General features: G+C 42.3%; 1 protein-coding gene across 1 annotated transcript in view; it reads left to right on the top strand.

The window, feature by feature from the left end:
- The first annotated feature begins 282 nt into the window (after nucleotides 1–282).
- Nucleotides 283–16,222, top strand: part of ZBTB10 (zinc finger and BTB domain containing 10) — a 34,484-nt gene continuing 18,544 nt past the window's right edge. The window contains exons 1-2 of the mRNA XM_009570962.2: nucleotides 283–1,332; nucleotides 8,525–9,422. Of these exons, the coding sequence (XP_009569257.2) occupies nucleotides 418–1,332; nucleotides 8,525–9,422 (1,813 nt within the window). The 5' untranslated portion in view covers nucleotides 283–417. The remainder of the gene's footprint in view (nucleotides 1,333–8,524; nucleotides 9,423–16,222) is intronic.

Below are 16,222 nucleotides of genomic sequence, written 5' to 3'. Positions count from 1 at the left end.
CTGTGTAGGGGCGGGGCGGGCGCTCGTGACGCGCGGCAGCTGCGGCGCGCTCCCCGGCGGGCCCCCCCCCCTCCCCTTTCCCCCTCACCCCCCCCAGCCCCGGCCGCCCGCCCCCCTCTCGCGCTCCCCCTCCCCTGCGGTGGCTGCCGCGGTGCATTGTGGGAGCAGCCCGTTGTTCATTTGCCATTCGACCCGATCCGGGGCCTGTTGGGACGGAAGCGCCGCCGAGCCGGGATCCATTGTGGGGGAGCCCCGCGGCGCCCATCGAAGGCCGGAGCCGCGGCGGGCGCGGGGCGGGGAGCGGCTGGGCTCCCGTTCGTGTCGGTCGCCGCCCCCGCCCTGCCCGCGCGGCGGCCGGCGCCTCCTTCCCGCGGGCGGCGCGGCGGGGCCAGGGGCGCGAGGCGGGGGGCGCCCGCCATGTTCGCGGAGATGAACCGGCGGACCCTGGCGTTCCGCGGCGGCGGTCTGGCGGCGGCGGCGGCAGCAGCGGCGGGCGGCGAGGCCTGGGAGCGGCAGGACCCCGAGGCGCTGAACGGGCGCGGGGCAGACGAGGAAGCGGAGCTGGAGGGGCTGGAGGCCGAGGAGCTGGAGGCCGCTGAGGAGAAGGAGCTGCTGCTCCCGCCGCGGGACGCCGCCTCGCCCCCCGCAGCCGGCCCCGCGTTCGCCGAGAGGAACCGCCGGACTCTGGCGTTTCGCGGCGGCGGGGGGCTGCTCGCTGCCGCTGGCAACAACAATGGCTGCGAGGCGGCGGGCTGGCCGCGCAAGCCCTTCAACGGGCGGGGGGCGGACGAGGAGATGGAGCTGGAGGGCGCCGAGAGCCTGGAGCCGCTGCTGGAGGGGAAGGAGCTGGTCCAGGACGGGGGGTCCCTGAGCGACAGCAGCGACGACGAGGAGGACGGCGAAGGGGGCAGCCTGGGCGACGGCAGCGGCGCCGAGGGCGGCAGCTGCAGCAGCAGCAGGCGGTCGGGGGGCGACGGCGGCGACGAGGCGGAGGGCAGCAGCGTGGGCGCGGGGGAGGGGGAGAGCGTCAGGCACTTCCCGCTGGCCCGGCCCAAGTCGCTGCTGCAGAAGCTGCACATCTCCTTCCAGGGCTCCTGGCTGAAGGAGTTCCCATGGCTCTACTACTGCCAGGAGACCGGCCTCATGTCCTGCGCCTGGTGCACCGCCGCTGCGGCCGCCGCCGCCCCGCCCGAGCTCATCATCGCCGGCGGGGCCCTGCCCGGGGGGCACGACGAGCTCTGCAAGGGCACCCGCAACTACAAGCGCGCCCTGCTCCTGCGGCACCACCTCTCCGCCGAGCATCGCCTCAACGAGCCCGTCAGCCCCGAGCAGGTAGGGGGGGCGGCGGGGGCTCCTTTCAGCGGCTCCGCGTGCGGTTGTGCCCGCGGGCTGGGCACGGAGTGGGAGGTGGGTGGCTTTACTGCCGGATCTGGGCAGGCACCGCCGTTTTGCCGCCCGGGAGCGTTTCCACCGACCATTGTTTATACCCATACCTGGAGTACGTTATCTGTTCTGAGGTTGCAAGCGGCGTTTTCATTAGTTTATCTCGTGGAGATAAACCAGCGATGTGGGAAAAAAGTTGCGTAGGAGTAGCAGTGTTGCTGCACTGATTTAAAAACACTCGTTACAACTTCCTCCTGCGGTACCAGAGAGGGGAGGGCAGTGTCCGGCTCCGCGTGTGAAACCGGTGCTCGCCCAAATTAGAATTACTCGCTGTTCTTAACGGGTTGGTCCCTGTGCGCTCATCGGATGGCTCTGGGTAGTCAAGACCTTCTCGTTTAAATCTCGTTCTGATTGTGTTGCTTTAGATCGAGTTGCTGAGCGAGAAGTCTGCAATTGCGTCGTGTATGTTTGAGATAAACATGTGGTTTCCTGAAAGCCATGTTAACATGCCAGCGCTCCTCTAATGCTTTGGGGCTAGTTAAACTCCTTGTGTTCCCCGCTGAACTTAAGATTACTGTGTTTTTTGGCTGCTTTTACGAACAAGGCAGAGCTAACTCTAGAACGTATGTGGCTAAAAAGCTCTTGAGTAACGCTCGTGTTGAATCGCCAGCCTTCTGCAGCCTTTCCTCCTAAGGATGTCTGCGCTGCTAAAGTTCCCTCGGATCGCCTGGCTGACGTTAAACTTGCCAGCGGGCACAAGCTAGCTTCAGGTTAGGCTAGTACTTGAAGTGTTAGGCAGAACTTGAGCCGTTAGCCGGAATGAATCCCTGATCCTTAAGTTTTCGCTATTTAGAGCTCAGTTTTAATTAAAACATGCACCTTGATTGTATAGGTGTATCTCGAGTCCTAATTGTAATGAAGTACTTCAAATTGGACTCATTGCTTGAGCAGTTTAAGGAGCTTGGGGTACCTTGGACAGGAGCTGCTATTCTAATGTTTGGATAGGGTAGCAGGATGACAGATAAAATGTGAGATGAAGGTAGGTTTTCTTGGAGCTGGTTGGAAAAGGAGCACATGTTTTAATTCCACAGAAGACCTAACGGTGCATAAATATCAGTTATCCAAAATATTTTGTTTTAATTTCTAAATGAAATGTTCACCTTCAAGATGTGTAATGCTAACCTTTCAGTTAGCGCGTTTCTAAGGCAGCTACTGTTAGAAACATTCCATGGCACTAGGTGTCTTATCAACTTCCTCCATTCCGGGGTTTGCTCTTCACTGTACAGTGTTTTGGTCCAACTTGCCTTAAATGACTTGCTTCTAATCCCGAAACTCTTCTTTTTTTTTTTTTACTCTATTTCTTTGAAAATGTTCTTTTTGTCTAATGTTATTGCAGTATATCCCTTACCGCCTTGTTGCCTAGTTTCTAACTTTAAGTTGAGAGTGATTACCCTGCAAAGGTATGTCTTGTCACTGTGCATCTCCCATGTGTCACTAGATGTCTCTTATTCACACCACACTTGGAAGTTTCTCTCACTCCCATTAAGCTACACATAAATAAAACGTATTTCGAATGGTTCTTCCTACTAAATTTAGTAAGTTGATTTTTTTTCTTTCTGTTTTCCTGTTCCCAGTCTGTTGTAATCTTTGTAAGACTGGTAAATACTGGGAGGGCGTAAGGGGGAGACAGAATATTGGCTTGCATGTCACAGTAGCCTAAAAGTTAATGTAAGTATTTGTTTGAATTTTAATCTGTTAGCTGTCATGGGAATTCTTCTAAAGATGAGCTTCTGCTTTTATACCACTTACAGTTTAAGAAAAAATATTACCTTAGTAACTGTAATAATAAGTGAAACAGTAGGACAGATGAGATGTCAGTGAGTCTTTTGTACTGTATTTAAGATAAGTTTTGGACAAATTAAGCTTCTACAAGATAGCTGTAAAGAGATGGGTATTTTCAAGCGGTCATCAGTGCTGTATGCATCCCTGTGCAGTTACATTTCAGTTAAACTTCTTACAAAGGAAAGACTTGCAGTTCTCCAAGAGTCAATGTAGTTTTCTTTGTGGTGCGCTTTTGGAATACACTTGCTTTATCACAAATCTGATTAAGAATCCGTTTTCTTTCTGCTTTTATGTTTAATTTCCATATCCTTTCACACTTCTAATAGCACTTGAATTTCTCTTGATACATACGTTTAAATTAGTACTGAAACAATGGTCCCGTTTTTTTCTTAATGCCGTACCAGATACTTGGAACAAAAGTAGGCAATTTGTTCACTGACCATATTTCAAACGTACATAATGAGGTAGCAAAGCCATTTAGATTTAATGAAACTTGGGAGAGATCTTTCAGCCTTTGTCTTGGAGACAACACACGTATTCTTGACAAGCTTCAACTGCAGGGCATGTTTAGCAGCTGCTAATAAACATATGGCATGGTGCCACTGTTCAAGTGCGGAAAGGAAATTGTAGGTGTTAAGACAGTAAAGTGGTGGAAATTTCTATAGGTCTGCTGGATATTACACTCATGAAGAAATGAATGATGATTTTGGTTTATTTTTGGGATACATTTAATTTGGAATGCCAAAATACATCAGAAGTAGTTGCAGCTGCTGTAATTCAAGGGTATTGAACTGTTGGTGTCGGTGCCTCTAACACAAAAATCTGTTTCCATATTAAGGCTTCAGAAAATATATTATCAGCTTGAAACTATGGGCTATTGTCTTGCAAAAATCTCAAGAAATGGACACTGCAGAAGATTTTAATTCTGTGATGAATTTAGATCCAAGAGATGTAGATTTATTGGCTGCTGGGAGTTCCTCCTCTCAAAGCTGCCTCTTAAAAACGTTTTCTCTCTGGACATAATTTGAAGCTGAGCTTCGGAAATAGTGCCAGAAAAGCTTTCTGCAGCCTAACAGGCATGTTGGTTTAAAGCAGAAGCTCTCCAAAAGGAGGAAGGCCTTTGATGTGTTATTTTTTCCATGTGAACTGTAATTGTTTGCTTTGTGTGAGCAGTGATGAATAGAAGTCATGCTTCAGATGTAAGAGTTGCATTATAGTGTTCTAAGTTAACTTCTTGAATTACTCTTAGAGCAAAGAAAAGTTGAGGAGGAAGTCAGGCCTTCCAAGTAAGGACTATAATTTACTGTGGTTTTATGTAGTGTTTTTCGCCAGGCCTTGTGCTACTCGATTGGATATTGGGCACTTAATGGAACAGTTTTAGATGGCTGAGTTTTCTGTGAGTGATTCTGTGGTATGTGAAACGGCAGCGGAGCATCATGTGTGCAGTTGATAGGGTCGTCTTTTGAAGTAATTTTCCTCTGTAGCTGCACGTGCTTAAGAAGTTCCTGGTAGCTCACTTTTGTTCTAGAATCCTTTCTTCAGGGTAAGAATTAATTTGGAGCTGCAGGGAAACTGCTGAGTAAGGTGTGGTAATGGGGAATGGATTACAAAACTGTGGCGTAACTACTTTTCATTTACATACAGCTGAGGTGCGATCTATGGTTAGATTGGTTTTGGGTTTGTTTGTTTAAACACCCTCCGTGCCTCCCCCACCCCCAACACCCCCTTGTAGCTCTCAGGATGCAGAGTTTGCTTGATGACACAGGAAAAAAAATAAAAGCAAATTTCTATTAGCAGTTTTTGATCATCTATTTCTGCTCTTGTTAGCTTTTAAGTAGGTTTAAATTGTTAATTAGGCATATGAAATAGCTCTTTGTGTTTGTGTGTATTCAGATGAGTAACTAAGTGAAACTGAGCACAATATTAGTTTCCCTAGGCAGTCTCTTTTCTGTTAGATCATTTCTTAATCTCTTCTACAGAGAGAAGCTTTTCAAACTTGTGGTGCTGTAGACACCACAAATAAAACTGAAATAGTCCTGATTTTTGTTCTAGATTTCATATTACTTTTTTATTAAAGGTGATTTGGTGTTGAGATTGGTCTGTGGTTTTCATTAGAAAAACAGTACACTGTTAACAGGCTGAGAGTTGGGGTTATTCAGCCTGGAGAAGGCTTTGAGGTGATCTTATAGCGACCTTCCAGTACCTGAAGGGGGCCTACAGGAAAGCTGGAGAGGGCCTATTCATAAGGCTTGTGGTGATAGGAGTAGGGCCAATGGGTATAAAATGGAGAGGGACAGATTTAGACTAGACATAAGGAGGAATTTCTTCACCGTGAGAGTGGTGGGGCACTGGCACAGGTTGCCCAGGTAAGTTGTGGCTGCCCCATATCTGGAGGTGTTCAAGGCCAGGTTGGATGAGGCCTTGGGTAACCTGATCTAGTGGGAGGTGTCCCTGCCCATGGCAGGGGGTTGGAACTGGGTGATCTTTAAGGTCCTTTCCAACCCAGAAGTCTGTGATTCTGTTCTCTGATTCTGTGTGCCATGAGAACAACATGAGAGAAACTTAAAAGTACGCTTTTCAAAAGTTTTCAGTAACTTTCAGCGCCCTACCTCCTACCGAACTGTCTTGTACTCTTTCTGTACAAAGAGGAGATCTTTAAAACTCAGCAAGGGATACTATTTTTTTTTCTTTATTTATTTTTTTCCATTTTTCGCATGGTAAGTGTTAATTCTGCTTGTCACACTTGGTGTACATAGCCTTGATAACTGCTCAGTTGTTGGGGCTTTCGTTTTGTTTGAGGTGTGGCATTAGAGTTAGTTACTTCCATAGCAGTAGTTAAACAGTTGCTCCCGATATTAGTTTTAAAAATCTTTATGCACCCACTTCTGTAAAGCTGTAATACCAATCTCCTTCCCCCACACATGCCTCTGTAGCTTGGGCATCACTTGCATGCTTCTTATTTTCATTCAGCCTTCTGGTCTTCTAATAACCAAGACTTCAGTCCTGTGTTTCTGTGGCATGTTTATCTGCAGCTCTTTTTTACCATGCTGGCTTGTTGTTTTCTTAGAAGAAAACATATTGTAAATCTTGGTTTTTCTTCTTTATCTGCTTGTATGGATATGTAAACATGTTCAGTTGAAGTGCTTTCTCCATTCTCTAATCGGATCTGTAAAAAGAAAAGAACCACTGCAGATTTTAAGTTTTACGTGGTGTTTAATTTGTTCTCAGAGTGAAATTGTCAGCTATCATAGCATCCACCTAACATTTACTGTGAGAGAATCAAGTCACTGATGATTGACTCTGACTAGAGTGACAACACTTCAGGCTATGGTAATTTTTGTCTTAATCGAATCCAACGTCAGTGTAGTCGGTGTTTTGAAACTACACAGTGCTTGTTGCCACAGTGACAGGAAGATAGTCCAGATCCAGAATCTGATGAGAACTTACAAAATGATAGACTTAGTTGTCTCACGTTTGGGAAGTACTTTGTTTCAGAGCTCTGGTCTCAGGGTATACCAGAGAGCAGTCATTAAAAAATAAGATGAGGTTGGACAAAGAGCTGTTATTTTTTTCATGTAAAAGCCAAATTGCTTGTATTTCTGCCTCTTCTCTTAATCTTTTTTCTGAGAAGGGTGGAAATTTAGAATTAGCTTGAATGTGACAGCAAAGTGAAATTTCTCTGCAAGAGATGCTGAAATGGTATAGGTTTTACTTTTGTTATGCTGGGCATTATTCACTATTTACGGATGTAAATATCATTTTAGAGGAATAGTCACAGCCTCAGTTGTCTATGCTGTGATCCACACTGGAATTATTACTTGAGCTGAGTACTGATTTAATGCACTAATTCCTGTGTAGTGGAAAGTGACTTTTTTGTTAATATATAGCTGGTTTCTGCCATAGCCTTCCAAACCATGAGTAGTACTTTCCTGCATTGTGCATACTTCCTGCAATATATTGAATGTGGGCTCATGACAGCATTAACTTATTAATGTTGATTTCAACCTGTATTGTTGAGGCAGTCGAGCTTTAATGGTGAGCTAAACCTCTGAGTTGATTTAGGAAATGAGAGGAGTAAATCATGATGTGATTTGCAAAATCTGATCTTCTCTCATCCTAACCCGTATTGGTGGCAGCCAGTTTTGAACTGTTCTTATTTCCTAGGTGGAAGAAGGAGGGAGTCTTGGAAATCCAGTATAAAACAGACTTATCGCTGCTCTTGATGGCAGCACATATCAATCAATATAAGTATGATCTCAGTCATGGTCTATGTTCTCTGCTTTGTAGCAGCTCTGAATTTTAATTGTCTAAGCATCAATTATGGATTTCTAAATGCTCTAAAATCCACTTCAGAGCTCTTGCTACTTATCAGTCTTTCTCTGTCTGAACTGATCTTTAATAACAGCTGATTTCTTGGTGTCGGATTATCTGACACTACTCTTGGCAAAATTTTCAAGCCATGTTTGAGATTGCCAAAAGATTGTGAATAGAGACGCAAGTGCATATTGTCTGCCTATATGTACCAGTTAAAGGTGTTGCTACTGCAAAGTTTCAATGGAGCTTGATTCAAGAAAGTCTCTGTCAAGTTATGTAATGGAAGCTTAAGTTTTGTTTGGACACCTGCAATATTCTGTCTACTTGTCATGTAAAACAGCTGTTTCATCCTAAGCCTGTTACAATTAGAAAATAAAGAATAAATGCCTATCTCATAGACCTGTATAAGAGAAATCTGCTATTATAACCACTTCAGTAATATCGGTTCTTTAAAACATAGAAGGTACACAGATTGGGAGATGAATACATAAGGGTTAGATCTTTATGTCTGAGGAAAAGTTGAATCAATTCTCAGGGTTCCACTTACTCATTTAACTGGAGGTTTCTAGGGAATAAGAGGGAGTTGAATACGTGAGAACCATCTAAGTAAATCTTTGGAAAGAGAGACTTGTGAGTCTTCAATGTATGTGGTTTAGAGAAACCAAGTACTTCACACTCAGCTAAATCTTTCCTTACTTTTTGACAAAATTTCACTTCCTTTGCCCTCAAGGCAATTCTGCTATTTTTGTTTTGTTCCGGATTTGGGGGTTGAGTGTGCGGAATGAGACTGTGACTCTTAGCTTTTAGAATTTGTTTTAAATTACATATTGCAGCCTGTCTTTATGACTGAGAACATAAATTTAAGAATAATCTTTTGAATAACATTATCTTCTTATGTTTATTTTCATATCCTTATTATTGTGTTGGAGGACTAAGGAGAGCATTCATTAAGAGCTAATTATGGTTGTGGTTTTTTTAATTGTAGGAGTCAGAGTTGCCGTCAGAACTGAATAATGAAGGATACTGCGATTTTAACAGCAGGCCAAATGAGAACTCTTACTGCTATCAGCTCCTGCAAGAGCTCAACGAGCAGAGGAAGAAAGGCATTCTTTGTGATGTTAATATTGTAGTGAGTGGGAGGGTCTTCAGAGCTCACAAGAACATCCTGGTTGCAGGCAGCCGCTTCTTTAAGACACTCTATTGCTTTACAAACAAAGAAAGCCGTAACCAAACCACTGTTACCTATTTAGATGTTGTTGCTGTTCAAGGTTTTTCTGTCATCTTGGACTTTTTATATTCTGGTAACCTCGTGCTTACGAGCCAAAATGCCATTGAAGTAATGTCAGTGGCCAGCTACCTTCAGATGACGGAGGTTGTCCAGTCCTGCCGCAACTTCATTAAAGATGCCTTAAACATAAGTATAAAATCAGAGGCTCCAGAGACCGTTGTCGTGGATTACAACAGAAGATCTGTTAGTAGGGATGGCTTGTCTCCAAGGGATCAGAAAGTTGCCAGCTTCTGGGCAACGCGAAACCTTACCAACCTGGCAAGTAGCATAAAAACTGAGAATGATGGTTACTCTATTGATGAGGGCCAAATGGAAAGCTACCAAATGAACGACTGCAGTTGGGTACAGGACAGCTCACCTGAAATGGCTGAAAATGAATCTCAAGGTGAGGGGAAAGTTTTTGTATGGAATGACATGGGCGGACAGGGACAATCAGTTCAAGAACCTGGAAAAGCAAGAAGGAAAAACCAAACTGCAAAGCGATTTATTTATAATATACCACCTAATACTGAAGAGAACTCGGAAGATTGCTCGGTGTTGCAACCATCAGTCCCATATCCAGAAGAAGATTTGTCATTTATTAAAGAAGAAGCAGGTAAATATTGCTTAATATAAGTCATATATTTTGAAAACTAAGTTATTGAATAAAGTGCACAACAGCATAACTTCTACGTAGGTATGTTTGATCTTTTAGAAACACTTAAAGCAGATTTGTGAACCAGATTGAAAGAGCAGTCACAATGACATATAGTAAATATCTTTTTGTTTAACAATCTTTAAAAGAATACTGAGAGTGATGGAATTAATAGGATTTTTTTTCCCTTTAAGGATCTATTGTTAATGTTAATGCTAGAATAAGATTAAGTATGTGTTTGCTAAACAAATACAGTTGTGCAAAGAAATTATAAGCAGACTGTTCGTAGTGAAATTGGGATTTGGGGCAATGTAGTTAAGTTCAGGGGTTTATTTTTTTAAATAATTATTATTACACTATATGAATAGTTGAAGTATACATTTGAAGTAATGTCATTTACCTGGATTGCTTTTAGATTAATTGGCAGTTCTGAAAACTTACCTCAGTTTAGGAGTCAAAGTAAAGGTGGATTTGAGGCAGCTGGAACGAGGTCTTTAGATGTGGCTATTTCTAAAGCATTTTAAAATGTATGCCCCCTTCTGACATCAAGGCACTGTGAATGTCTTCTGCTTCCCAGGAGGGGCAGAATTAAGAGGTAAATTAACAAAAACAGCACCTCCCACCAGTGAGTATAGAGTATTTCTGGATATTTTTGTATTCCAGTGACAAGACAGATTGGAAAGCAGTCTGAGTTATGGGGTTGTCTATTTGTTTTAGTGGAAGGAAAGATGGCCTCAGTTCCTTCCTGTATCCTTAGACTTGTTTGAAAATGAGGCTAAAAGTCCTTTCTGTAGTGACAGGGACAGGCGACTTTTCCTGGGGCCCTGAAATGCCTCAACCTTCTATTCACAGCATGTAGATGCCTATTGGTATGGTGGGTAGCTGCTGATGTGGAGAAGGCAATAGGTGAGTAGTGGTTGAGCAGAGCGCATGTGGTGATGCTCTGCTGTACCTCACCACTACAGTTGCGTGAGAACCACAGTGAGGTGTAACAATCTAGAGTGATGCAGGCTGGACCTGTGGATGTGTACATGTGGCATATGAGCGGGGCAACCAGTACAGGTTATGTCCATATAATTAGCAAGTAGTGTGGCACAACAGGAGCAGAGCTCTGAAGAGGCAGCTGTGCTGAGGAGCTAACATTCATTCTGTAAATGCTTCATTGGGTTTGCTTATCTTTGGTCTTCATCTCTGAACTAAGTGGGTAGGTCTCTTTCAGCTGTGCAGTTCAGTTCTGGAGCGTGCACTTCTACAGTGAATTTCCTGGTCTTCTCTTACTGTGAAAGCTTGCTTAGATTTCACAGGGTTTCTTCTGGCTGACTTGAAAATGGAAGCTGTGTTTCAGAAACATAGATACTGTGTGCTGACTGCTAATAGGCTTTGGGTCTGCACACCAGGTTGGATCTAGCCTTAACTAAAGCACCTCTAGATGCATATCATGGGCATGTTGAGTCCTCAGCACTCACACAACAAATCTGCCTGTGCTGCGCAGCAGTGCTTCCCAATACATACACTTAATTACTGTGGCATGAAAAAGGGCAAGAGGTGATCTGGAGCAGGAACTGAGCATGTGCACATTAATTCCACAAACATGAAATTTCTGGTGCGATTTAGCTTGTGATTTCTATGTCTGATTTATAAGAGGTAGATATTCAAGGTCTCTTACTATTGGAAATGCCACAGAGAATGTCTAGTTTACGTTGTCCCCAGCAACAGAAATAAATACTTGTGTTCTGCGGAATTTGAATATATGCTGTGGAGGTTTCCTGAAGAAATAATGGAGGATATGGGCAGTGCAGTAATGATTAAATAAGTAAAGTACATGTTCAGTTTTTTGGACACAAGCAGCTCCCAGCAATTCACTTTGCTAAATAATTAAATTGCAACATACAACCATGCAACATCTTGATGAAAAGAGCTGTATAGAGGCTATGGACACACTGAATTTCTGCTGTGATGTCTGTCCAAAATTGCTGAAAGTTCTGTGGTTGCAGGGGGAAGTTTATTGAACTGTAAAATAGTGTCATATAATGGTCTCCTTGGTACTTATAGAGCACAACATAAGTGGTCCTGTGTAAATAATTGTGGTTTTTGTCATGTTGGAACTGTCTTGGAAGCCATATGTAATACTTTTATAATAAGATCTTTACTTCTGTGAAGTTCTTATGTGCACACATTGTTTGAAATGATATATTAGAAGCAGGGCCTGGTATAGCTTACTTTCACCCATAGCCTGTGCTTCAGCATCAGTGTTCTTTCTCCTGTGCTGCTGGCTAGCTCTTTCTTTGCTCTGCAGGTAGATTCCACTCTTAAACACTCTTCTTAAACACTCTTCTTTCAGTTGCTTCCTTTCGTCTCAAGAAGAGGTGCTAGAGGGAGAAGTGGAGAGTTGGAAGAATGACAAGAATGGGTTGTAGAGTAACCTGCAAGTTATACAATAACTTTTTAGTTGTGGATTAAATTTCTTGTGGATATTAAAAACTACCAAAAATAATAGGCACTGCAAGTTAAAAATACGTAAAGTGTCTTCTGGACTAGATACAAGACAATGTTTTGCAAAGAAAAAGAATAGTAAAATTTTATGATGCAAGCTAAGGAGTGCATTGTCCCTTTGGTGGCTAAAATGGAAAGAATGAGCTACTATTAATGGTTTGTCTTGTGTTGATGGGGTAACCAACACCAGTTGTGGTTAAGAGATGTCCACTTAGATGCAAAATGAGTTGCTGTGTCCTTGGTTATGATTTTGGATTGTCTGTCGTTTTTGTGAGAAGGAAACACCATAAATGTGGTGGAAGGGAAGCCTATTTAAGAATGCTCCTCTCACTACAAAAATTTACCCCAAAAAGCCACTACCTTTGAATTCTACCGTAAATGGACTTTACAGTTGGGTACAGGTAGGTAAGTTCTAGACAATCAACAATATAAGCTTTCTAACTATCTGCTACCACTCTTTCCCAGTAAAACAGACATGTTAAACTGTCCCTTGTCAAACGTGGGTCTTCCTACAAGTATATCTGTAAGGATATGTCAGCTTCTCTTTCCTTTCTCCCTGCATTGCCAGGAAGTTTATATTTAACACCTTCCCTGTAAATGTGGCACTTGAGCTTCAAAAAACTCTGTGAAGTCAAGATGGATTTTAAATTATGTGTTCCACCTTACTTCCATTTACCTACTCTTACTGAAGCTTTCGAGAGTTCTCCAGTTCTACTGTATTAATTAAAATAGCTGTGTTCCTTCATGCTGAATGTTATTGCCTATCTCACTATTTTCCTTCCTAGTTGATAATCTGCTAAAAATGTCTTTACAGCCGTGGAGCATCCTACAATTAACCATTTACCATGGTGAAAATATCAGTGCAGCCAGTCAGCATCTTAGTCAGTTTCCAGTCCAAAAAGCTCAGTGATTTTAATTCATCAAATTTTTAATGTCTGTTCATAGGTATAAACTTTTATTGCTTCTTGAACTTATTTTCCATTTGGGCCCATTTTTCGGAGTATGAGTATCTTACCTACCCTCAGGCTTCAGAACACAACTGTGAGGTATTGTTTATGCCTTTCAGAGCTGTCCTTGTTGAGTCTTGAGGAGAGCTCTATGTAATGTCCCAATAGCTTTATGAAGCTGCTGCTGGATTTCTTGTTACCATGATTTTCAGGATAGATAATGCTGTCTCATATATTGTGTTGGGGGTGAGGGAAAGAATAACAAGGGCACAATGAAAACAGCACTATTATGGAACACAAGGATTCCCAAATAATTTTGTAGGGGTTCTTAAGGAATTTAATTCAGCTTGCTATAGAAGCAACTACTTTTCAGAAGGACCTAAGCAGCACCTAAACCTGTTCACAAGAAAGACGGAGCATTGGTCAGTTTTCCTCCTGATAGGAGGAAGCAGTGCAACACCACTTTCAGGTGTTACAATTCTTCAGGTGTTACAGGACTTTACAATAAAGAAAGGTGACTTTGTATTTGAGGAAATCAAGACTGATAAACCGATCCATATGTGTATCTATTTCTTGTAGTGATCAATCCTACTTCACAGAGTTATAAACTAAAACAAATTGCTATAAGAAAATTCAGCTTTTTTTTCATGCCTTTCTGTGTTACTATGAATCTCAGTCAGACCTTCCTTAGTCCTCCAGCTGATACCTTGACTGAAATTGCTTTATGGACCTTTAACCTCTTTATTTGCCCTATTCCGTACCGATGTCATCTGGTATTGAAGGCCCTGTAGGTTTTTATAAGTCATCTAAAAAGCATACCACATGTGGGGGTCGACCTCTTCCCTATTCAATGAGTTTACCTCTGCTAGGGATGATCCTAAAGACAAGTAGATTTTCACATTCTTGAAGTATGATCAGCCTTGCATCTTTAAGCAGTGTTCTGCATATTACTGCTGTTTGTCGGGGCTTTTTAACGAAAAAAAGGGCAAGCAAGATGGATGGGTTGAGGAAGAAGGTTATATGGTGTATATGGTGTCTGCAGAGCTTTTATGCCTGACAGACTTTTATTTTTGTCTCAATGCAGGCAATATGTTCACTTTTAAATTATCAGTCTGAAATACCGATTTGATTTTTCTCATTTATGAAGTAGTGATGTTAAATATGGAAAAGCAAGGGCTGTGTATCTTTTTGATTTGTCGGGGGGGGGAAGCATAGTTCTAGTCACAGAAGTTAGCTGTGCTATTTCTTCAGTTAGGTTCTGTCCTGCATCTCAAAGATGTAGCTCAGTAAGTCAAATCTCATTAATTTTATCACATGCTGAGCAGTGAAAGTGTTCTTACTCCATGTGTTTTGGATCCTTTTGGATTGTAACTGATTTTCATTGTAGTATGGAGCCTTTTTAAGCTATCACGAACATTTGGAATACAACTTCCTTTAAAAAGTTTTTTTTTTCCCAGATAATATTTAGCCTAGCAAGTAGTCTTTTATTCACAGCCGTGTTATCTCCCACATGCTTGTCTTCACATTCCTTTCCATTCCTATACAATATTTATGAAAGTAGAAGACCACTAAATGACTTCTAAACTGATATATGGTACAGAGAAACAATGTTAAGTTTCTTATTTAACCTGTAGGTTTTCTGTGTTGACAAGTCTATTCAATGCAGTTACACCACTGTAGCTCCCTGTGAAGGCATTCTTATGGAGTGACTGTATCATGTAAGTGTTTATATCAGTTGCTGTTCAGTTACTCTAGGCTTACAAGTCATTGCCTTGTGTGGTTTGGGTTTTTTTTGTTTTGTTTAAAATTTGAAGGAAGGGATAGTTCATCCTCAGTGTTGGTAGCTGAGCAGAATAGGTTTTAAGTGGCATGTAATTTGACTAAAAGAAGGTTCCTTAAGTGTTTCTTTTAGGTTCTCTGCATGCTAAGTTGTTTTGCTTACTGCTCAACTAGTTATTCTGTGTACATTCTGTAATTCTTCTGTATAAAACTGGGTTCTTTTTTGAGGGTTGAGGAGAGAGGCAGAAAGCATTTCTTACTTGTGCCAATTTCTGGGAGGTATCAGTAAATACCCAACCAGAAATGTGTTCATAGTATAGAAAGCTTATACTAAATGTAGACTACTAAAGCATAGTAAGCTTATAGTATGTGTTTACCCTAAAGCTTGTTGTAGTGCTTGCACATGCATGTTACACGTGTATTGGTAGATTGAGCTTTAGCAGGCAATTTCACTTTCATCACTAGCCTTCATTGATGCAGCTTTATTAGTTGTAAGATTCATCTTGTCATACTGGAACAATGGAGAGGAGAGTTGACAAGATCAGAGTTACCACTCTTCCTGTGAAATTGTTGCCAGAATTGCAAAATTTTAGTCACTTCAGGTATTCCTAAGGCTTGGGGGGACTTGCGAGGGCATGATCTTTAAAGCCGGAAAAATATCCTTTTGTTAAGCAGCAGTTGTCTTTCATGGTCAGGTCATGTGTATGGAACTCATACACAGCTCGGGCTCTTCAATCTTTTACGGATTTACTTGCTCGTGACTTGCGTTGCTCTCCTTTGTCTAGGGTGTGGGACATTGCTTCGCGAGGAGAGCATGACACCAGTTTGGCAAACTTAGTTTGTTATATATTCCTAGATCTTAATATGCAGAGTTTCCAAGGAATTATCTGGGTTTGGTACGGTTTTTTTGATAGAAGGGTTGGATGTTTACTTCTTATTTCGGCATTTTTGCAGATTTGTGCCTTTGTCTTGTACCTTGATTTTCTTCAAAGCGCAGTGTAAAAATAGAATCCCTTGTTATTCCTAGACAAAGTTAGGCTTTTGGCAAATTGAGTCTGGAATGATTGATAACTGGGATACCAGTTCAACACAAGCATTCTGGTAGATTATAGTACGTCTTCTAAGACTGCCTGTGATTACAGAACCTAACATGAAGTGATGATCTCCTTAGCATTTCTTTCCAGTGTTTTAGCATAAAAAGTTCTTCAAACCAAGAGAGTCTCTACGCTGCAATGGTATCTGTGCTTAACTCTTCATGTAAGAAAAAATGCAAACAATATCTATTCTTGGTGTATTTGTCTCAACTACAGTGAGATGAGTGGTATTTGATCATGATGCACGGTGATAGTGCCATTTTCTGTCCCTCAAGCTGACATTTAATTCTTCTTTTAAGAAAATACGTTTACAAGCTACAATGTGTAGCTGATAAAATGAGAGCAATAGCAGTCTGTAATGTTGATGCAGAAGAAAACAAATGGCTTTACTATGTAGAGAAGTCTTGCATTAGGGCTAAGATGGGAATAAACTTAATTTTTTTTTTAA

Source organism: Cuculus canorus, chromosome 2 (assembly GCF_017976375.1).
Source record: "Cuculus canorus isolate bCucCan1 chromosome 2, bCucCan1.pri, whole genome shotgun sequence".
In the NCBI taxonomy this organism is placed as follows: Eukaryota; Metazoa; Chordata; class Aves; order Cuculiformes; family Cuculidae; genus Cuculus; species Cuculus canorus.
Note: the sequence above shows the minus strand (reverse complement) of the source record. Positions and strands in the feature narration are given on the sequence as shown.